The following is a 21,594-nucleotide window of genomic DNA, read 5'->3' on the forward strand; positions in this document are numbered from 1 at the left end:
GAATTTCCCACAGAGGTTGCAGGGGTCCAAGCACCTGAACCATCATCCATTGCCTCCCAGGATGCCTTGGCAAGAAGCTGAATCAAAAGAGGAGTAGCGGGGACTCCAATGGGACTCTCGAGATGGGATGCAGGCATCTCAATGGTGGCTTCACTTGCTGCACCAAAACAAACCTTTGCTTGATAGTGACTTAAGGGCAATATCCTAAAACATGATAGGATTTGCCAGTGTATATAAGAATTGCCATTTCAATTAACCTGTATTAGATTCTTTAAGATATAAATCAATTCTACACAAAATTAAAACACATTTTTAATGTTAAGTTGGTGTGAAAAGGAAAAAAAACAACCAGTAGACAAGTTGAATGAGGCAGTTTTTTAAAGAAGGAAAAAGGACCAGCTCTAAGACCTCAGCACACTCTTTGTGGAAAGCAAAGAGAAGGGAGGAACAAAAACAGCTTCACCTGCTTGTTACAAAGTTGCCTGTCTTCCTGGAAACTTTTAGCTGTCTGCCAGGAAGAGAATCTGGGCTGATGTCATTGGCTGAGGCTCACCTGCTTGTTACAAAGTTTCCCAGCACAGGAATATTGCAGTCCACTCTCCCCCAGGCCACATTTCCTTTGTCTAACAACAGGGATGAGAAAGATGGAGTAGGAGTGATGGCCCCTACCTGGCAAGTTTGGAGAACTAAGCTATTTTAGGAGACCTTCTAATTAATGACCATCCTCCTGGCCCAAATCAAGCTTTTGTTTCCGTGTAGTTCTAAGTAACAATTCAGGGTCTCTTCTCAAAGAAACCTACACCTTGAGGAGGGTTCTGCAAGAATGTGGCCTAATTCAGTGCTGTGGCCCAGGGGCTGAGCTCCAAGCTCACAAATGACAAAGGTTAGGTTTGGGGTTGGGGCTGGGCTTGGGTTTAGGTTTAGGGTTCCCGCCCTAGGAATCAGCGGATGTCCAGGCTGCTTTCTGATGTTTTTGGTTTTGTCCCCCATTTTTGTTTTGTTCTGGCAGCAGCATGCGCTGAGGGGACTCAGAGGAGACTCTTGAAAGGGCTAGGTGTTGGGAAATTCTCCACAGTCCTATCTAAGTTGCCCCATCCTTTCCAAGGTGCCCGGTGTGGGTTTCCATCCTCAGGGGTCTCTGGACGCAGTGTGGGGAGCCTTCCCGGCTCTTCTGTTCCCTGGCGATCCTGCGCAGAGGACAGCAATGGGCAACCGCGACCCGGAGGAAATGCCCTGGGAGAGCCGCCAAGTCCGTGAACGGCTGACTGCGACCCAAGGCCCTAAGTGCAGCTGGGGCAGCCACAACCTCCGGATCCCCTCAAGTGGGGATGGCGCCCCTGGGCCAGCAGAGGCCTGTGGGGGCGGGGCGGGCCGGCAGAGCGCGCAGGCGCACGGCCGGAAGAGGGCGCAGGGGAGCGCGGGAGCGGGAGGCTCTGGGTGGGAGGCCCCATGGCGCCGCCTCAGCGCTGCCGCGTCCTCAGGTGCTGCAGCTGCGGCCTCTTCCAAGCGCACCAGGTGGGCTGGGCGCCGGCCTCCCGCGGGTGGCAGGTGTGGTGTGGGGTCGCGTCCCTCCGGCGTCGTCCCGGCCTCTCTGTTGTAGGTTTGGGGGAGTAGTGGCTTCTGCAGAGGCGGGCTCTGGTGAAGTCTAGTGACATTTGGGGAACCTTGTGGGACCCAGGCGGGGTGGGGGTGGCATCCCGGGACCCCGCAGTGCCCCTCAGGCTTCTCATGGGAGAAGCACCCCTCCCCGCCATGGGCGTCCTGTCACCACATCCTGGGGCTCTGCTTCCACCTGTGCCCCAACCAGCCTCACAGCTTGTCCTCTCCTGCCGGCTGGCGCTGCCTGTGTCCTTCTAAAGGACACCCCTTCTTGGTCCTGTGCTGGTCGGCTGTGTCCTGGCATCTGTAAAGACCGACTTCTGTAAGATGTGTGTTAAACAGCCAGTAGATTTTGGGGGTAAAATCACTTTTTGTATCAAATGCTTTCCCCATGATGCCAGTGTCTTGAGAGAAACAGCTCTTACCCTGCCCCCCAGATGCAGCTATTGAGTGGGTATCTGTTAGCATTACAAGCTAGGCATTTTAGATAAGAACTACTTTAGGGCCTCAAGAGATTTTTAATTTGCTTCTTAAAGTTTTATTTATGGGCCTGGCGCGGTAGCCTATTGTCAAAAGTCCTGGCCTTACACACGCCAGGATCTCTTATGGACACCGGTTGTAGTCCTGGCTGCTCCACTTCTCGTCCAGCTCCCTGCTTGTGGCCTGGGAAAGTAGTTGAGGATGACCCAAAGCCTTGGGACCCGGCACCCATGTGGGAGACCCGGAAGAAGTTCTTGGCTCCTGACTTCAGATGAGTTCAGTTGTGGCCACTTGAGGAATGAACTAGCAGATGGAAGATCTTTCTTTCCGTCCTTGCTTGTCTCTGTAGATCTGCCTTTAAACAAAAATAAATGCGTCTTTTCAAAAGGATCTACAGAGAGGAAGAGAGACAGAGAGGAAGACCCTTTGTCTGATGATTCACTCCTCAAGCGACCGTAACAGCCAGAGCTGAGCCAGTGCAAAACCAGGAGCCAGGAGCTATTGTGCGTCTCCTACCTGGGTGCAGGGTCCCAAGGACTTGGGCCATCCTCCTCTGCCCTCTGCGGCCACAAGCAGGGAGCTGGATGGGAAGCAGGGCCGCTGGGATTAGAACCAGCGACCACATGGGATCTCGGTATGTGCAAGGTGAGGACTTTAATCACTATGCTATCACACTGGGCCCAAGAGAAATACATCTTTTTAAAAGCCACTTTATTTTTATTTGAAAGACAAGAGTTTCCTAGAGGAGAGAGAGAGAAGTCCACTGGTGCACTCCCCAAATAGCAACGGCCTGAGCTGAGCCCATGTATTACTTCCCTATTTCAGTGTATTCTGAGGGTTGATGGAATGGAAATTATTTGCATGTTTAAGTTGCTGCACGTGGATAATGTAGTGCAGTTCTCATGCTTGTTTTCAACTCTCTGAAAAAGGATTCGAACCCAGAGGAGGATAACGCAGCCGTAGATCTGCATCTCGGGCATTCTCCCATTTCTTTGCAAGAGCCCCTCCCCTGAATTCAGGAGCATTTCCCTCTTACAGAGCCTAGAATGCTGAGCTCTGGAAGGATCAAACTGTTTCATCATTTAATAGACGGCAGACAGAAGCATACAGTTGTAGAGATCTTACACGCCATACCATCTCTCACTTGCTCCCCAGTGAGTTCCTTTCCAGTAGTTGTGTGTCTGCAGGTTTTGTTTAAGATTTATTTATTTTATTGGAAAATCAGATTTCTAGAGAGAAGAGACAAAGCTCCTCCATCCACTGCTTACTCCCCAAATGGCTGCAATGGCTAGAACTGAGCCAGTCTAGAGCCAGGAGCCTCCTGCAGGTCTCCCACATGGGTACAGGGGCCCCAGGCTATGGGCCATCCTCTACTGCATTCCCAAGCCATTAGCCTGAAGCTAGATGGCAAGTGAATCAGCTGGGACATCAACCCACTTGGATGCTACAGTTGGAGGTGAAGGATTAGCCAGTTGAGCCATTGTGCCAGAGCCACATCTGCCGATTTCCAGAAATGACTACTTCTGGAAAGGCTGAGTGAGACAGAGCTCAAAGCTGCTGTTTTGTGGCTTTACCAGGCAGAGTGACAGAAGGAGGGAGACACAGATTACCATCTGCTGCTTCCTTTCCCATCTGGCTGCAGCAGCTGTGCCAGGCAAGCCGGCTGAAGCCACGAGCTCTTCTGGGTCTTCCATGTAACTAGTTGTTTGTTATATAAAAGCCACATTAACTTGTGGAGATTGTGTTAGTTTTGTTTGCACCCACTGTATTAGATTTCCTTACTGTTTTGAGTCATTTCTCATTTGCTTTCCTATTTTCAGGTCAAAGATAAGTATAAATACTATTAACCATAAATAATGATCAACAATGTACACATAATCATCATTTTTTCTTTTTTTAAAAATATTTATTTATTGGAAAGTCAGATATACAGAGAAGAGGAGAGACAGAGGGGAAGATCTGCCATCTGATGATTCACTCCCCTAGTGAGCGCAATGGCCGATGCTATGCTGATCCGAAGCCAGGAGCCAGGAACTTCTTCTGGGTCTCCCACATGATGCAGGGTCCCAAAGACTTGGGCTGTCCTCAACTGCTTTCCCAGGCCACAGGCAGGGAGCTGGATAGGAAGTGGAGTTGCCTGGATTAGAACCGGCGCCCATATGGGATCCTGGGGCGTTCAAGGCGAAGACTTTAGCCGCTAGGCCACGCCGTCAGGCCCATAATCATTATTTTCATGCCTCTTAGTATGTTCTCTTTTCTATTTCGCTGGCTGATACCTGAAAAAAAAAAAGTAGTGACTGAATAGCAGGATCCTCATTGCAGTCTTGGCTTTCATGGAATGCCAGCAGTGGCTCTAGCTTTCAGCTGGGATTCAGGTGGCTTATGTTCAGAAATATTTAATCATCCTCATCAAAAACAGAAAGTAAATAAAATATAAGATTTTGGTGGGGAGGGGGAGAAAACCATGGGTGGTAGACATCTAACTTGATTTCATTCTACTTAAATAGGCAGTTTCCTGAACACCACTTATTAAACAGTCTGTTCTTATTTTTTAAAAGATCTATTTTTGAAGTCAAAGAGAGGAAGAGAAAAGAGAGGATTCCTTCATTCATTGGTTTGCTCCCTGGATGGCTGCAGTGGCCAGCTCTGGGCCAACCCAGGGCCAACCCAGAGCCAGGAGCTTCATCCAGGTCCCCCATCTACATGGCAGGGACCCAAACACTTGGGCCATCTTCCACCCCTTTTTCCAGGCCATTAGCAGAAAGCTGGATTGGAAATAGAGCAGCCAGGACACTAACCAGTGCCAACTTGAGATGCCAGTGTTATAGGTGGTAACTTTATCTGCTTTACCACACATTGTCCCAATGTCCTCATTTTTAAAAAAGACTTATTTACACAGGCTGGCACTGTGTCTGCACAGGCTAATCCTCCACTTTGTGGTGGCAGCATCACATATGGGCACCAGTTGATGTTCCGGCTGCTCCACTTCCTATCTGGCTCTCTGCTTGTGAGGGAAAAGCAGTGGAGGATGGCCCAAGATTTTGGGACCCTGCACCTGCGAGAGAGACCAGAAGAAGCTACTGGTTCCTGGCTTCAGATCAGCTCAGCTCTGGTCTTTGCAGCCACGTGGGTAGTGAACCAGCAGATGGAAGACCTTCTTCCTCTTGCCTCTTTTTCTCTATAAATCTGCCTTTTCAATGAAAATAAATAAATCTTAAGAAAGGAAGGGAGGAGTCATGGCGTGCTGGCCTAGCATCTAAAGTCCTCGCCTTGAATGCGTAAGGATCCCATATGGCACTGGTTCTAATCCTGGCAACCCTGCTTCCCATCCAGCTTCGTGCTTGTGGCCAGGGAAAGCAGGCGAGGACAACCCAAAGCCTTGGGATCCTGCACCCTCATGGGAGACCTGGAAGAAGCTTCTCACCCCTGCCCTTGGTTCCGGCATAGTTTCATGAATTGTGGTGACTTAGGGACTGAATCATGTAATGGAAGGTCTTCTTCTCTGTCTCTCCTCCTCTCTGTATCTCTTACCTTGCAATAAAAATAAATAAATCTTTCTAAAAGAATAGAAAGGAAGAAAGAAGAAAAGACAAAAGGAAGACCCTAACATCCTTGTGTCTGGGCTCAGTACAAAGGGTCCCCGTTTCATGAAAGAGTTACAGAGAGAGAGAAAATCCCCTTCTCATCACTGGTTCACTCACCACGTGGTCATCATGGCCAGAGCTGAGCTACTCTGAAGCTGGAGCCAGGAGCACCCTCCAGTTCTCTCATGTGGGTGCAGGGCCCTTGGGCCATCCTCACTGTTTTCTCAGGCCATTAGCAGGAAGTTCAATCAGAAGTGAAGCATCTGGGGGCTCAGTGTGATGGCTCAACTGGCTAAATCCTCACCTTGCAAGTGCCAGGATCCCATATGGGTGTCAGTTCATGTGTTGGCTGCTGTGCCTCCTATAAGCAGAGAGCTGGATTGGAAGTGGAGCAAGCAGGACATGAACTGGTGCCTGTATGGGATGACAGTACTCTAGGTGGAGGCTTAGTCTACTACACAGTGGCACTGGCCCCATCCACTTTGTTTTAAGAAGTGTTCTTCTACTGGTTTATTCAACAAGTGCTGCAATATCCAGAGCTGAGCCAATGCAAAGCCAGAAGGCAGGAGCTTCTTCCAGGTCTCCCACGTGGGTGCAGGGTCTCAAGGCTTTGGGCTGTCCTCTCCTGCCTTCCCAGGCCACAGGCAGAGAGGAATGGAGGAGCTGCCACTTATTCCTGGTTCCCAGGACTGGCCTGTGCTAGGGGATGCAGGCCCAGAGACTCTTTCTAAGGCAGCTGTGTTGGCATCAGCCTTCCTTTCACTTACAACTCACTGCTTCCAAGGGGGAGCAGGAGGGCTGTGTCTTTAATGAGAAACTGCAAAGGGAAGGAGGGAGGGACAGAGGCCTCGGCCAGAATCACTCAGCCAAGGGGCTCAGCCCAGAGCAACAGATGGCTCGTGCTCACTGGAGGCACTCAACTGTCTCTCTACTTTCTTCTGGTCCTTCATCTTGAGTCCAATGTCCACCCTTTTCTCAAAGAAGTTGACCAGCACAGACTCCGGCAGGATGGAGGCCAGGATCTGCTTGAAGGAGATGCACCAGTCTGCGTCCATGGTGTTCCCAATGCGGGCAGTGGCTGTGGGGTTCTCACACTGCAGGGAGCCCATGCTGACCACTGAGTAGGAGGACATGGATATGTTGTATTTGGTTTCATCATCAGACGGGAGCTGGGAGGGTGAGCCCTGCCCCTCTCCACTGCCCCCCTCTACCACCGTCTGTCTCTCCTGTGGCACTTTTCCAAGGTGGGTGTCTCCACCAGCTTTGGTCCAGGGGTCCCCCGTGGCTGTCAGCTGGCATTCCTGTACTGGGTCCTGATGGGATTCCCTTGCAGGTGACTGAGGGTCCCCCGTGGCTGGCACTCCTGTACTGGGTTCTGAGGGGGTTCCCTTGCTGGTGACTGGGGATGCCCCATGGCTGGCGGCTAGAGTTCCTGTACTGGGCCCTGAGGGGGTTCCCTTGCTGGCAGTGGGGACTCATCCTCGGTAGAACTGCACTGGTCCCTGCTGGGAGTGCCACCCGTGGGCTTCTTGACACTGGGACTGAAGAACTTCCCCACCTCACTGATGCGGAGGAGGCTGGCCACTGTGGCAATGGCGTGGTACAAGTCCTGCTCCAGGGGGTCCTCACTGAACATGTTGTATAGCGTCTTGCACAGCTCAATGAATTGCTCCTATCAAGGGGGAAGGCAGAACAAGGAGATGGTAAGATGGCCCTGGTGTTCATTCCATGCATGCTGCTGGCCACTGGAACTGGTACCAGGATGTGGTCCTGTTTATCGGCGCCAGACTAGTGCTCTAGTCTTACTTCACACACGGGAATGTGGAGGCTCAGAGTCGGGAGGGACCTAAGCAGTCACTCTGCCCTGCCGGGCTCTCCCCCTGCAGTGGACAGCAGCTCTGAGCTGGGCTCTCTGCTCCGACATGTGGTTCTGCTGTTGGGGATGCATGGCTGTGTGAACCCGGCCTTGACCATGGCTTCCTCCCTGGGGTCTGGCCTCACCCTTGGCCTTCTAGCTCCTGGGTGAAAACGACTTCAACTCTGACCTTCAGGGAAGCTCCCAGAGGGTGCTGCTGAGGGGGTGAGGGTGGTCTTGGGTCTCTAAACCACATCCTGGCCTGAGAGAGGGGTGAGACCACCCATTCCTCAGGCTGGAGAAGGCTTAGGCTCACAGGGCACCTCTGGGCATGGCCAGGGCCAGCCCAGCCCAAGCACTAAGGGCAGGCTGTAGTTCAGGGACTGCCTCTGGCTACTTTCTGCAGCTGAACCCAGGGGTTGCCCCTTCCTGCCTGGGAGACCCTTGGGAAGACAAAGAAGCTGCTGTCCCCAGAGAGCAGGAAGTGGAGAGCAGACAAGCCTGTGTGCACAGGGTGCCTGGGCAGGGAGTGTGAGGAAGCAGCTGTGGGGTAACCTTCCCCAGGGCTGCTCAGACCTACCACTGTCCCTCCACCTGAACAAGCGGTCCCTGTGCAAATGGCCCCTGAGCAACAAGCTCCTGACTTTCCAGAATCCTCACTGGGACTCCTGGGCGCTCAAGTGAGCTAGTGAGTAATGAGTGCCACCCTGTGTGGACCCTGGGGCGTGGTGCTGACATGGCATGCTGGGCCCCGGTGTCCCTCAGGGTTCTGCAGAGGTGTCTGCTGCAGCCTCCAGCCTGGCCCACCTGGTTCATTTTGGGCAGATCCTTGATGGTCTCCTTCTGAGCCTCTCTCCTTGGCCCACATGCGAAGGTAGAGTCGGTAGTCTGGGGGGCTGGTCCCCTTCTCCTCTGTGAGTCAGGAGGAAAAGACATTAATCTCGGCCTGTCATGACAGAAAAAGGGCTTGAGCTTGGGGTCAGGGGGTGGGATGGGCCCTGTTACAAAGCACCTGCATCTGGGGAGGTGCTGATGGGGAGAATGCCCTGAAGAAGGGATGGCTCAATGGGATGAGGATGGTCCTGAGGCTGTGTTCTAGGCTGTGAGAGGTTGGCCTGAGGAGCTGAGAGCTTCACAGGGGACACCAGGCACCACAGGGGACAGCAGGGCCTCCAGCCAAGGTCACTGACCTTCAGGGCATGCCTGTCAACTGGGGGCCAGGCAGTGGGGGAGCTTTGCAGAAGTGACTGGGGATGGTCACAGCCCACATGAAACCCCAGACCTCAGCCCTGAGACCCTGAGAATGGCCTGTACCTGCTCGCTTTTCTTGGGTATCCTCGCTTCTGCTTCCTTCCCGATCTTCCTGTGGTAGTGCCTCTGCCAACCAGGAAATAACAACATGGAGCACATTCTTCTCCAGCTGGGACTGCAGCCCACCTCTGCCGAGGTCCAGCCTGTGCTTGTGCGGGAGCAGCCCCGGGTTCTGGTTCCCTGCACGGAGCCTCCTGCTTTGGCCTGACCCTGAGCTCTGCCCTCCGGCACCGTCAAGGAGGGCCTGGGCATTTCCCCACTTGATCACTGAAAGCAGCAGCAGCTGTATCCCACTCCGTTTTTGCTTCTTTGTTTTCTTTTTCCAGAAGACTACAAGTCTCCCCCATATGCAAACAGCAATGCGGTGTGATGGACAAGCCTGAGAACTGATGAATCCTGTGGTTTCGTTAGGAAAAGGTCACCTGCGTGGGATCACACCTATGACAGCTACACCAGGAGGGAAGGAACTTGACAGACATGAACCCTGTGCTCAGCACATCCGCTGGAGGAGGACCACACTGTGCGGTTCACGTGTGAACATGAACCTGGGGAGGAACAAGCTGCCCTGGTCTCCCAGGCCTGCTGCCAGAAGACAGGCGAGGACAGAAGTAGCCCAGCCCTCAACTGCCTCAGTGAGCATGGGTGACAGTGCAGGGCCTGGGGTGCTGTGGGGTCTGAGGTCAGGGTTCTGCACCCAGAAGCACACAGCACAAGCTTAAAGCTTCCCAGGTTGCCCAGGGTCCATGTGTAACAGGAAGCACACCTGCTGCTTTGGCCTGTTACTGGAAGCCAAGGCCCTCCGGGTCCGTGAGCTAAGCCTTCACGGTCAGCAGGACCTGTGGGTCCTTCGACACACACACTATTTGTTTCCCCTTTGGGCCTGCCACATGACGTCACAGCACAGAGTGGTCGCCAGCCGTGTCATCAAGTCCTGGGGTCCAGGAGGCACTTGGCAGCCTGTGCTTTACACTTTAAATGCAGCCTGAGGATAAGGATGGGTTCTAATGGCTCAACATCCGTATTTCTTCTCCACAAAGCAGTGTTTTGTGCTTTCTGAGGAGAGCATATGCCCTGCCGTGCCCAGCTTCCCCTGGTCCCTGTGGTCTGTTTCCCGCGGTTGCAGTGACCACCCCTGCTTTTCCTTCCTCTGCCTATGCTGACCCATGGCCCTGTGCATGTCCTCACCTACTAACCACCCCACAGCAGGACACACGTGCCAGTGGTAGAGTCTGCCAGGCCTGGGGGCCTTGGGACAGGAGTGGGGATGGGGGTGTGAGGGGATGCTGCCACCCAAAGCCAAGGGAGCCTTCCTGTGCTCCGGGCACTGACCTTGAGCCTCCCAGGGCAGGAAAAGATCCAGATCAGAGGCCAGAGGAGATGCTGGGAGGACAGCATAGGAGCAGGAGGGCAGAGGGAGGAGGAGCCGAGATCCAAGAAGACAGACACAAGAGAAACAGGAGTGAGATCACTGCCTGCCCACAGGGACACCTGGCTGCAGGAAGCCAGGGTGGGCCCCAGCTTGAGACCCCTCTCAGGACACCCCAATGCCCCCAGCCCCCCAGCTGGAAGCCTCAGGGAGCCACTCACTTCTGAGGAGCTGTCTTCCGTGAAATAGTGGGTGGCCTCCAGGGCTGACTCGGCTTCCTCAGAGTTTAGGGCTGCACTCCGAGATGGGTAGAGTGAGAGTCTCACCTAGAGCAAGCATCCCAGCTCCTGGGCAGACCGCACCTGCCCTTTCCCGCTGGACTGGCCTGACCATCCTGGCCACCCTCCCCCTGCCACCATGACCCGTGTGGCAGTTTTAAGGCTGACTGGCTTGGATTATTTGCTACTTTCTGATTCTTAGGTGAGTGTGTAAACACCCAGTGTCTTTCAGGTTAAAGTGCAATCAGTGCCTCATACAATCCAGGGGTGTGGGGGCACGTGCTCACCTGGGGGAAGGTGCAGCTTATAGAGCACCTTGAGCTTTTCAGTCATGTCCCCGTGGTACATCCCGCCTGTGGGAGAAGGCAGGAGGAGGGCATGATGAGAGGGGCTCCCCAGGACGGTGCAGGCTCCAGGGGGCTGGGACAGGACCTCCTCACAGCTGCAGAGGGCCCGGGAGCCAGTCCCAGGCTTCCTCAGAGTATCGCCAGGCCAGCTCAGCCTTCCCTGCGGCCAGCTGCCCCAGCCCCACAAGGGAGGGAAGGACAGACTGGCCAGGGATGCCATGGGAAAAGGCCAAGGCAGGGTCAGGCCCCTGGAGGCACTCACTTTTGTTTTGGAGCATAGTTTTAAGATGTGTATATCTTTAAAATAGAAAGGCAGATTTACCAGAGAGAAGGAAAGAGAGAAGAAGATCTTCCATCCATTGGTTCCCTGGCTGGAGCTAAGCTGATCTGAAGGCAGGAGCCAGGAGCTTGTTCCATGTCTCCCATGTGGCTGCAGGGTCCCAAGGCCTTGGGCCATCCTTGATTGCTTTTCCCAAGCCAGAAGCAGGGAGCTGGAAGGGAAGTGGAACAGTCAGGATATAAACCAGCACCCACATAGGATCCCAGTGCATACAATGTGAGGACTTTAGCCACTAGACTATAAATCTTAATTTTTTTTCCTTTTTGCCTAACAGTCAACGCCAACCTAACTTGAATCCAGTGCCTAACTTGAGTCAGTCTGATCATTTGGAAGAAAGGTTCCCTTGTCCTGGGGCTACTGAGGGGATAGCGTGTCCCTGGAGCTGCAGACAGCCATGGACTCTGCAGGAAGCGCAGTTCAGAGAACGTCAGAGGGTGAGAGAGTGTACAACACTGCATCTGAGTCCCTGGATCCAGCCAGGCCTGACACTGTCTCCCTCAACTCTGCAGTTCCTTGAGCCCATGAACTTCTGCTGTAAGCTGCCTTGTGCTTTCTAAGGGAGTGTTCTGCCTAAACTCCAACAAGGCTTAACTTCTACCACTTAGACTTCACAGCAAGTGCATGCACGGATGCTTCCAAACCCCTTCTCTTCCAGCAGGAACCTCTGTGCTGAGGATGCTCTTGGAAGACAAGGTCACAGTTACAGGTCCTGTCCTTGTTCTCGGCTCTTACCTTAAACACCATGTAAAGGTCTTCCAGCTCTTCAGTGGAGAAGCCAGTGTCCCCAGGTATGGCTCGGACCTAGAAGAAAGAGACAGGCTGGGCTGAGGGACTCTCAAGTGCCTGTTGCAGCAGGAGACAGATTGTCACAGGGACCAGGGCAAAGGCACGAGCTGCCCCTCAGTGTGGCAAGTCGGCCATCCCACTGAGGGCAGGGCCTTGCCCTGCTGGCCTCTCACCACCCAGCCTGCCACTCAGTGCAAGCTCCCTGAGGTCTGTGCCCTAGTGGGCTGAGAGTGGGGGACATGGGACATTGTTTAGTTCCTCCTGTCTGGACCTCTGCTGTGACCCAGGTGCCAGCTCTTGGGAAGGGGTCCTGAAACCACCAGCCAGCTGCTCTCAGTCAGCTGGAGCCATCCGTTTCTGTCACTTGTGACCTCAGAGTGTCTGAAAGGTTTGTGGGGGGCACTGGGGAAGTGGGAACGAGGTTGGCAGTCAAGAGACCATGAGTAGATCCTGTGGCAGGGGCACCTGCACCCATCCAGGGATGCGGAGGATGAAGGCTGGAGGCAGAGGCACGGCACGCAGGTGCTCAGAGGGCAGCTGTGGGATGCTCGGGGCGAGGGGAAGGGACATGTGGCAGAGCTTGGGAGACAGAGGGTGCTATGCCTTGGGGGAACGGGGCTTCAGACAGGCTTCCCACTGGCCCATCTGGGAGCAGAATAAAACGACCATGTCCTCTCCCCGCCATGCCCCTGCCTGGTCCCACACATCCTAATGCTGACACTGGTGGTGAGGCAGCAGGGGAGTGTGCGTCCTGCCCCACAGACAGGCCTGAGTGGGAGCCCCCCAAGCCCACATACCACACTCCTCTTGGCTGTGTCCTCCAAGCACTGGATCACTCTCAGCCTGTTTAAACCGCATCTGCTCAGTGTCGCTGGCCCGCAGGATGCTGAATTTCTGCAGGCAGGTGGGGATGATTAGGTGAGACAATGCACAGCCATGGGGTGCAGGGCTGTCACCCCCCAAACCTCCCCATGGAGTGCTGACCTCATAGGAGGCTTTGAGGAGGTCAAAGATTTCTGTCTGTGTGGGAGGCTCGTCTCCACTGGCCAGCAAGGCATGGAGGTGTGGCACTGGTGGGGAAGTACTCTGCTCATTGACCACATTGTCCAGACATCTGTGTGGGCAAGGGGTCAGACATCGAGACCACTCATAGTTATGGCAGACCCTCCAGGAGGATAGAGTGTGCCCCAGCAGACATCCTGGAAAGTCAGGGAGCTCCCCTCAGGCCTCAGCCCCTCCCTCGCATTAGGCTCTGCACGTGGAAGGTGCCGGGATATCTTTTGGGGCTCCATGGACAAGGAGCTTGTTTAAGGCCACATGTTGGGACCTAGTCTGGCCAGGACCCCCTGACCCCTGCTGTGGCTCCTGCTTAGCAACCAAAGATGTCCTGACAGTTAGGCTTACCACTTCACAGGACCTCAGAGTGGGTCGCTGCAACTCTGCATCCCAGACAATGAGAAAGAGGGCAAGACAAAACAGACTTGACAAGAACATCACACACAGGAACTGCAAGGCTCTGCTGTCACTGGGAGATTCAGAGCCACAAGCTGACTTAGGTCTCAAAGCTACTCCTGACAACACCAGAATCTGAACTTGGCCTTCTGGCTTCCAGCTGGAGGCCTGCATGAGGTGAAGTTGGCCGTGGCAGATCTATGCTAAGGTGACCCCTGTCAGCAGGCCTCTGGCAGGGCTCTTTACACACTGATGACAGCATAAAGCAAGATCTGAGTTTTGCAGCACTAAATGTGCAGTGGGGCCTGTTGGGTTCCTGGGAGCAGGAACACACACCAAGTGACTGAATGCCTTCAGCAAGGGAGCATGAGCCTGGAGAGGGCAAGGGTGGCAGGGTGTGCAGAGAGGCCAGGCCAACCTCAGTGGACCCCAGGGTGTCACGATGCCCTTTTGGCTGAGTTAATTTCATGAGATGAGCAGGGAGCGAAGGGAGCAGGCAGAGAAAGGAGTTGGCTCCACACAGGCAAGAACAGGAAGCTGAGCTTTGGGGGGTAAAAAGCTCATACTTCAACAGTTCTGTGTGTGCTTGGTGATCACTGGGAGCAAAGTGGAAGCAATATTCCCTATCACCAACCTTCTGGGGTGGCCAGGTGCCCCTGGGAGTGCCCAAGTCTGGGATGTCACGTTTGTGCAACAGCTGGGCCGACTCGGGCTCCATTTCCTGGTGGGAGGAAAGTGCTGTCAATAGTCCAGTCCTGCCAGCACAGTGCCCCGCAGCCTCCCTGGCAACCTGGCTGGCCACAGGAGGTAGGGAGCCTCCATGCAGCCACTCAGCTGCAGCCCAATGGCAGATGGGCTGTCCTGTGCTTGCCAGGCAGCTCTGCCCCACGGCTGGTCCATCTACCTCCCATGGCGCCTCAGGCGGTGTCTGCAGAGAGCTGAGCTCCTGTGCAGTCTGCAGTATCTGCTTCGCCAGTGTAAACCTCCTGCCCCGGTCAACACCCCTAAGCCCCTACCCCTTGATGTCACCGTGTGAGCTGCTCACAGAGTTCAGCAAGCATCCCTGTGTCAGCAAGCAGCGCCTGTCTCATCAGTCCCCACCTGAGCCTCCTGGAGGGCACTGGGTACAGCCTGGCACCTTTTGCTGGGCAGCTCCTGACTGAAGGGAGGGTCTGACTCCTCCATGTCGGATGAGGACTGTCCATGGAAACACACTCCTCCTCCCAGCTCCAGTTCCGGGGAGTCCTTGTGCAGACACTTCAGCCAGCGGCTCTCAGAGGGCTGTGTTGGGAAGAACAGGAAAGCAAGCCCTTTGACTGCAGCTCTCACACCCAGGGCTCAGGGATGGTGCCTGCTGGCGAGGCCTTGGAGAGGCAGCAGAACCCCCGAACGTCCATGCTCCCTGACCCAGTGACCCCACACAGACAACAAAGGCACAGAGATACTCGTGGCGCTGTAGACGCCATTGTTTAGAAAGTGTGGAGACAGCCTCAGGCCCTCAAAAAAGGGATCAGTGCCAGCAGCCCGCTTTCCACCATATTCTGTTTTAAAAAATGAAAATACCTGGAAACTGCAACAACACAGAAGCATTTTGTCAGTGAAAACTTAAGCAAACAAGCCTTTTCTTGATAGAAAAATGATGTAACATTAAGCATTCGAGTGGCTGACCCGGAAGCTCAGGTGCTGAGAGCTGCTTCTTTTATTTGTGGGTGTGTGTGCGGGGGGGGGGGGGGGGGGGACGGGAATTGATTCAAGGTCACAGTTTGGAAGACCCTGGCCCAGGGCAGTAGGGATAAGAGAGGGACTAAGACTTGGTTGGGGGTTGAGGGAGGAGGCCCCACTGAGGTGGAGTACACCAGCTCACAGGCAGGATTGGCATGGGGGAGGTTGTTAAAGCCGTTGTTGAAACAGCCATGCTGTCCATAGTGCCAGGAAGCCCGTGTCAGCCAGAATCTTCGGAATTTAAAAGGAAACGGGTGACAACCAGAGTAGAGCATGGAAGCTCTCCCCAGGCTGGCCTCGGCGCCCTGGGACTGCTGTGTGTGCCATGAGGAGCTCTCCATGCCTTCGTGCCTTGACACTCAGGTCCCAGATCCTGGCCTCATTGAAGGCAGAGGCTCCAGGAATTCTGGGCCAGCAGGTGAGCAGGGCTGCCTGGGTCTGCGATGCACCACTCAGCTGGTCCCCACACTTTGCTTCCTCCACAGGCTGAGCTGTCTAGAACCCGAGACTCACCCAGGTGGTGGCTGGTGGCGTCTGCCTCCTGGATGAGCAGGTGCCTGGCTCCCGCAGGGATCTCAAACATCTTGATGTAGCCTTGGTGCAAGTGCAGGAGGACAAGGCCCAGTGAGAAGTCGGCAAGCCCCACCCACCCACTGTGGGCTCTGACCACCCACCAGGAGAGGGGCCAAAGGGAGAGTGGCTCCAGCCCCTCTGCTTGTCTTCAGACCCAGACACCCCACTGGCCTCTTCCACTGGAAACACAGTGGGGAGTCCAGGCTGCATTCCTCCAGGCAGGGATTCAGAGCTGCCATGTTTAGGAGGGAGGCTCTGGGTACTCCACGTGACCTGTGTAATTCTCAGCCACTTGCTCTGCACGTGTCATCAGACATCCAACCTCTGGTAGGGCTGTACTAAGGCCAGCCCACAGCCCCTGTCTTTAGGACCTGGACCAGCACCGGGTACAGGATGAGGTCCACGTGGTCACTCTATCACTTTATTCTCAAAGAGGTCAACTAAAGTGGCTTCTCCCCATTTCAGAGGTGGGCTGACGGAGGCCCAGAGGGATGCAGTTGGTAGCTGCTGGCCTGTGCAAAGAGCTGAGGCCTGGTGGAGGCACAGCCCCAGGCATGAGTGTGGTTTGAGCACATCTGGAAGGGCCCTGTGTGCTGCTGCTGGTGGTGGTGGTAGTTAGGAAGTAGTGGGACCTACAGGGACCTGGTGGGAGTCAGTCAGGTCAGGGCCTGGGGGCCCTCTACCACTCAGTACCACCCTCTCCACCTCATGTGGTCTAGGCCCTGTAGGAACCCAGGTCACATCCAAATAAACCTCTTCACTCACATGGTGCCCAAGTCTGGACAGTGGTGACAACAATGCAAGAGACAAAGACAGAAACCCACCCCAGAGCCTGTCTCCCCTGGTGAGAGACCCATAGCACCTAGCCCCACCCAAGGCGCCAGAGAAGTCAGACCTTCCATGCTTCCAGGTCACCTAGCAGCCCAGGGAAGTGCTGCTGAAAGCCAGCTGGGGAGGAGCCTGCTGCAAGACAGAACTCCAGTAGAGCTTCCTAAGGTCTGTTCTCTGCCCTGTCACCTGGGGCCCTCTCCCTCTGCTCCCCAATCCCCAACCTCTGCCAGGACAGGACTGACCCAGGGGCGGGACTCACCGTGCCTCTTGGGGGAGCGTGTGAACGTGCCCTTAACCACCTTGCACCAGGTGTTGTCTCCTCCGCACACACCACACTTGTCCTCCTGCTTGCTGGAGCCGATCACCCCATCACAGCCCACCTTCTGCAGGGGAAGCAGGCTGTGAGTAACCTGCACACCCTCTCCTCGCCCTAGCACCTGCCTGTGACCTGGCACCAGTTACCCCTTTGCCCACTATCAGGGGGAGAAAATCAGGCTCTGGTTTCAGGAGGAAGACAAAGCCTGCTAGCCGTCTTCCGGGAGTGTGACCTGAATGATGCCCCCTTGCAGGCCCAGAGGTCCAAGGGTTAGGACACAGCAGGCCTTCAGGGGACACCCTTGCTCTGGCACTGTACAGCAGAGGCCTGGCTTCAGAGGCTCCTACCCTAAGGTCCACTCCCTGGCCAGTCCACTCAACACCGCCACACCTGCACTAGAATTATTCTGTCCAGAGGAAAGGCGATGCTCTGCTCCAGGCCACCTGGGGGAGGCAACAGCATACTGAAGTGATTTGATTTTCCATGGTCCTAGCAGTGTCCACTGCTAGGCTCAACAAGGAAAATCCCTCTTTGGGGCTAGTCTGTGCCCACTGACCACCCTCAGAGTGCTTGATGGCATCACAGATTCCCCCCTTCCTCTTGGCTGCCAGGAAGCTCGGTGCTAATTCTCCCTTAGCAATCTTCCTGCACCAATTAGGAGAAACTCTTCCTCCTGGCACTGTGTGTTCTGGTGCTGGTCTTACCAGGACCACGGCGGGCAGGGGGCTCTAGACCCTGACAAAGCTAAGAGCAGCTCCTCTGTAGGGGCTCAAGTTCGCAATCTTTGGTTTTCAGCTTTTTCATTCACTTTTGGAAGTGAGCAGGGTAAAAGCATTCCGTACAAGGAGCACGCTTGTGTTCACATGGATGGTTCTAGAGAAAAACCCATCTACCAAAAGGAGGCAGCATGGTGGGCCCAGCCTGGGAGCACAGGCATCACCCCTGTCTGTGCACCCCCACAGTGTGCTCCCTAAACACTGTTTGTAACAGCAATGGACCTGATGTTGCTCTCTAAGCACAGGGTAGCTGGCTGGCTAGGACCTGGCCCCAGACATTACCCTGCAGATCTTGGGAACTCGTGTTTGGGTAGAATTCTTGGCAGCTGTCAAGATGGTGCATCCTGGTGTGCACACAGAGTCTGGCTTATGAATTATGCCTGGAATTGTGAGCTCTTTCTAACAAGGGTCCTACCAGGCAACTGGACAGGCTGCAAGAAGATGGGGAAGAGGAGGGAAGGGAAGTACAGCATGCTATGAGAAGCCACAGTGGTTCTGGGGTTTCCTGCTGAGAGGCACAGAGTGGGTCACAAGGGACAGAGAACAGCCAAGCTCTGCGTCCAGCAGTGCTGGCAAGCTGCAGCAGCAGCCTGGCATCCCTTTTTCTGGAAGTTTGGAGGGATATTGTCTGGCAACAGATAAGGCAGTTACTGGCGTTGCTCTTGCCAGGCAATGCAGCCCTCTCAGGGTTCCCAGGGACAACATCTCATCCTTGGAAAAGCCCCTGATGATGCAGGTGCCATTCAACATCCAGCATCATGCAGCTGGCCTCACTCAGGTAGGCAGGAACACCAGGCAGATGAGGCTGTGAAGGGTAAATGATGCTGCTAGCCTACCAGCTCTTCCCTTTAATTCTGAAAGGGCTGATGGTGCAGAGAATAACTGGGGTGGAAGATGTTGCAGTGCTAGCGGGTGACTATCCCCTGGGGGTAGGGTTGGGGGCAGTGGGGAGCTAACGAGGTCTGGCTTTTCTGTCTGTGATACAGTCCTGTCCATCAGCCCCTCCCTACTGTACAGAGGTTTTACAACCTGCATGCGGTGATGCGTTCTGAATTCACCGAAGCATGGACCCTGTCGGCCTCGCTCATGCCTGCTTCACCAAGCCACTGCCGTGTGTGCCACACCTGGGGCAGGTCGGCACACCTCTCTCCATCTTTCTGTGACCTGCCGGGGACCATGGTAACCTTCTCACACGGCCTTCCTGATGCATTCTGCTTCCTGTATTATGACTTTCATGGTACATCTTTGTGGGGAACAGCACAGAAATATAATCTGCAGATGCCACAGGCCCTGTTTAAAGCCATTGGGTTTAGATGATCCCCCAACAGCTACCTGGTGTTCACTCATGTTAGGTTCCCAAGAGGGTATTAGGACATTTGACCTCCTCTGCTTCTGTTGTCCGGATCAGAGGTGAGGTTGCAGTCATGCCCATGAGATGGTGAATTAGCACACCCAGGTTCAGAACCATGGACAGCTGCTTCTACTGCTAACGGCGCCCCCTACTGAGGGCCAGCACTGAGTGAGTGAGTGAAGAGAGAGAGAGAGAGAGAGAGAGAGTGTGTGTGTGTGTGTGTCCGTCCCTTGGCCTGCACTTTGCTGTTTAGACAGCTTAACATTCTTCTCATGAACACACTTTCCACATGCAAAGCAACCCCTCTTAAGTATATAGCCCAACACTGTCTTTATCTGACTCACCTGACCCACGTACATCCAGCCAGTTTCCCCAGCCCTCAGCCAGGCCGGGGCTTGGCATCCCACAATACAGCCTCCTACCTTTTCTAAAGTATTATTTAAAGGATCCCAAAAGGGTGCCTGCTTAGTTTTGCAGTTTTTTGAGGGCTGGGGGTAGAGAATGTGGCCCAGGTTCTCCAGACACTGAACCTGGCCCAGGCTCTTCCTTACCCCTGTATCCGGCCAACCCCACTGCCTCCCACTGTGCTCCTATACACAGCCCTGCCCTGGTGCAGGTTGAGCCTGGCTGGACACCCGGGTGCTCAGGCAAATGCACACTCCCAGTCATGGCCTTGAGCTCAACTCCCTGTGGCCAGCCCACCCTGACCGCAGGGTACTCACCCTGCAGTCCCCGCGCACGCAAAGGCTGAAGGCGTCCTTGTAGGAGCAGCGTGTGCCGTCGTGCACCATGCGCTTCATGGACACCACCTCCCCGGTCTCCTTGGACTCGCAGTAGAGGTGACAACGTTCCTTGGCTGGAGGGAGATGGCATGGCATTAGCCGGGAGCTGGGAAGGAGGGTTCCTGTGCCTGCTGGCTTACAGCACCCACACTAAGGGGACCCTGTCAGGAACCCTGGCAGCAAGATCTGCATCTCTGTTCACAGCTAAGCTGCAGCCCCAGTGCTCCCTGTGAGCTTGGTGCCTTCCTGAGCTGCCAGCCTGGCTGCCTGGCCCGTCAGGTCCACATGCTCCATCAAGCTGTGACCTTGCTCTCCGTGGTCTGAGTGGCTGCTCTCACTCCCTGTCTGCCTCTCAGATCCACCCTGAGCAGGGCCCACCAGTGCTGACAGATGTCCTACCCCACTACACCTCACTACTTCTGCCTCACGTCTGACTTCTCTCTTACAGGAAGACAAGAACCTCTGTTCCAGTGGTGCCTGCTAGCAGCAGAAGGCACACAGGGTGTGCAAATGCAGTGCCTCTGTCCCCAATGGGTCTCTGCACTGGTGCAGCCTTGCAGCCGAGTGATGGCTGCATAAGACATGTCACGGCTGCAGCTCCCAGGTTTTTCTGTCCTGTGAAGCCACAGACGCCTTAGGGTGTGTTTTCCTAAGCAACACCTGTGTCCCATCCCAGGGATCCCTGCTGAACCAGCTCTTCATTCCCGGCCGGCCCAGTCCTGCACCTCCAGTCCTGCCCACCAGGTGGCGACGGCGGACTTCAGTCCTGCTTGGCCTCTCTGGCCTTGCTCTGGCTTGCCTGGGATTGCTACCTTGTTTGGAACCTAAGTCCCACCCACCCACCCCCAGCAGCAGGCCCCGTGGGTCCTGAAGTATAGAAGGGTGCAGGCCCCAGCTGGACTTGCACCAGCCCAGATGCTGAGCCCCTGCTGTCCCTGGTCTCACCATCCCAGTGCTCGTGGGGTAGCCAGTGGTGCTGGCCATCACCATGCTCAAAGTACAGGTCCCACTGTTGGCACTGTTCCTCGTGGAAGTCGGCCAGGGTGCCTGGGCAGTCCTGAGGGTTGCAGAGCTGGAAGTCGTAGGCAAGGCCTGAGCAGGTGCGGCCACCATTGGCTGGGCTGCAGGGGAAAAAAATATAAGACCTGCCGCTGGGAGCCACCGGGTAGCCAGCACTTGGGGTGCCATTTGTGGAACAGGGAGGTCCCAGATGGTGGTCCCAGCCTTTGCCTGCAGCCTGGCCCAGCCTTGGCTATTGTGGGCATCTGGGGAGTGAACCAGCAGATGGGAGATCTCTCCCTATTCATCTCTTATAAATAATAACTAAATTTTAAAATGTCCTTAAGAGTTTGTGAGAATGCAAGGGCCTCCTTCCTGCCTCAGCTCCTATCCAGGGTAGTAGCTTGGGGCCTCCAGACAGGAAGGAGTGAGCATGAGCAGAGAGGGTTCCGTGGACAAGCTTGGGAGCTGGCCCCACGCAAGGTATTCTGAGGGAAAGCTGACCACTGCTGAGCTCTGGCCCTCAGATCCTGTAAGGCTAAGATGAACTTGACTTCTGCTGTGGTCTGGATATGATTTGGTCCCCAGACTCAGATAGGAATTCAAATCTGAGGTTGTAGATTCAGAAGGTGGAAACCTCACCTTTTAGGAGCAGGGCTCAGTGGGAAGGCTTCCCATCCTTGAGGCCAAGCCTCTGGTTCTCACAGAGACCAGCCTCTGCTTCCTCTCACCCCCACTGCCACCTGCTGCCTGCGCCAGAGGCCAAACCAATGGGGTAGTGCCATCTTGGACTTGAACCCTGCAAGCCATATGCTATGTGGACTTTTTCTCTTCCTAAAGTGAGTT

At 54.8% G+C, this 21,594-nt stretch overlaps 2 protein-coding genes across 2 annotated transcripts; both read right to left on the reverse strand.

Annotated features, from left to right (window-relative positions):
• Window positions 1-6,166: 6,166 nt before the first annotated feature.
• LOC121166345 (TBC1 domain family member 9B-like) lies at window positions 6,167-14,583 on the reverse strand. The gene is given in 13 exon segments (XM_040995490.1): window positions 6,167-7,000; window positions 7,126-7,335; window positions 8,326-8,371; window positions 8,373-8,430; window positions 8,833-8,893; window positions 10,417-10,487; window positions 10,761-11,068; window positions 11,759-11,961; window positions 12,744-12,792; window positions 12,794-12,840; window positions 12,931-13,060; window positions 14,033-14,119; window positions 14,537-14,583. Coding segments are annotated over 13 exon segments (1,779 nt in total). The 3' UTR covers window positions 6,167-6,538.
• Window positions 14,552-20,771, reverse strand: LOC121166343 (A disintegrin and metalloproteinase with thrombospondin motifs 2-like). The gene is made up of 5 exons (XM_040995489.1): window positions 20,695-20,771; window positions 19,690-19,823; window positions 16,784-16,907; window positions 15,634-15,714; window positions 14,552-14,679 (listed from the first exon to the last, which is right to left on the reverse strand). Exons 2-5 carry the CDS (start codon window positions 19,765-19,767, stop codon window positions 14,672-14,674), a joined length of 291 nt encoding a protein of 96 aa, XP_040851423.1. The 5' UTR covers window positions 19,768-19,823; window positions 20,695-20,771; the 3' UTR covers window positions 14,552-14,671.
• Between the last annotated feature and the right edge of the window lie 823 nt (window positions 20,772-21,594).

The sequence above is a fragment of the Ochotona curzoniae genome, unplaced genomic scaffold (assembly GCF_017591425.1).
Source record: "Ochotona curzoniae isolate NIBS_2020 unplaced genomic scaffold, NIBS_Ocur_1.0 patch129, whole genome shotgun sequence".
Taxonomy (NCBI): Eukaryota; Metazoa; Chordata; class Mammalia; order Lagomorpha; family Ochotonidae; genus Ochotona; species Ochotona curzoniae.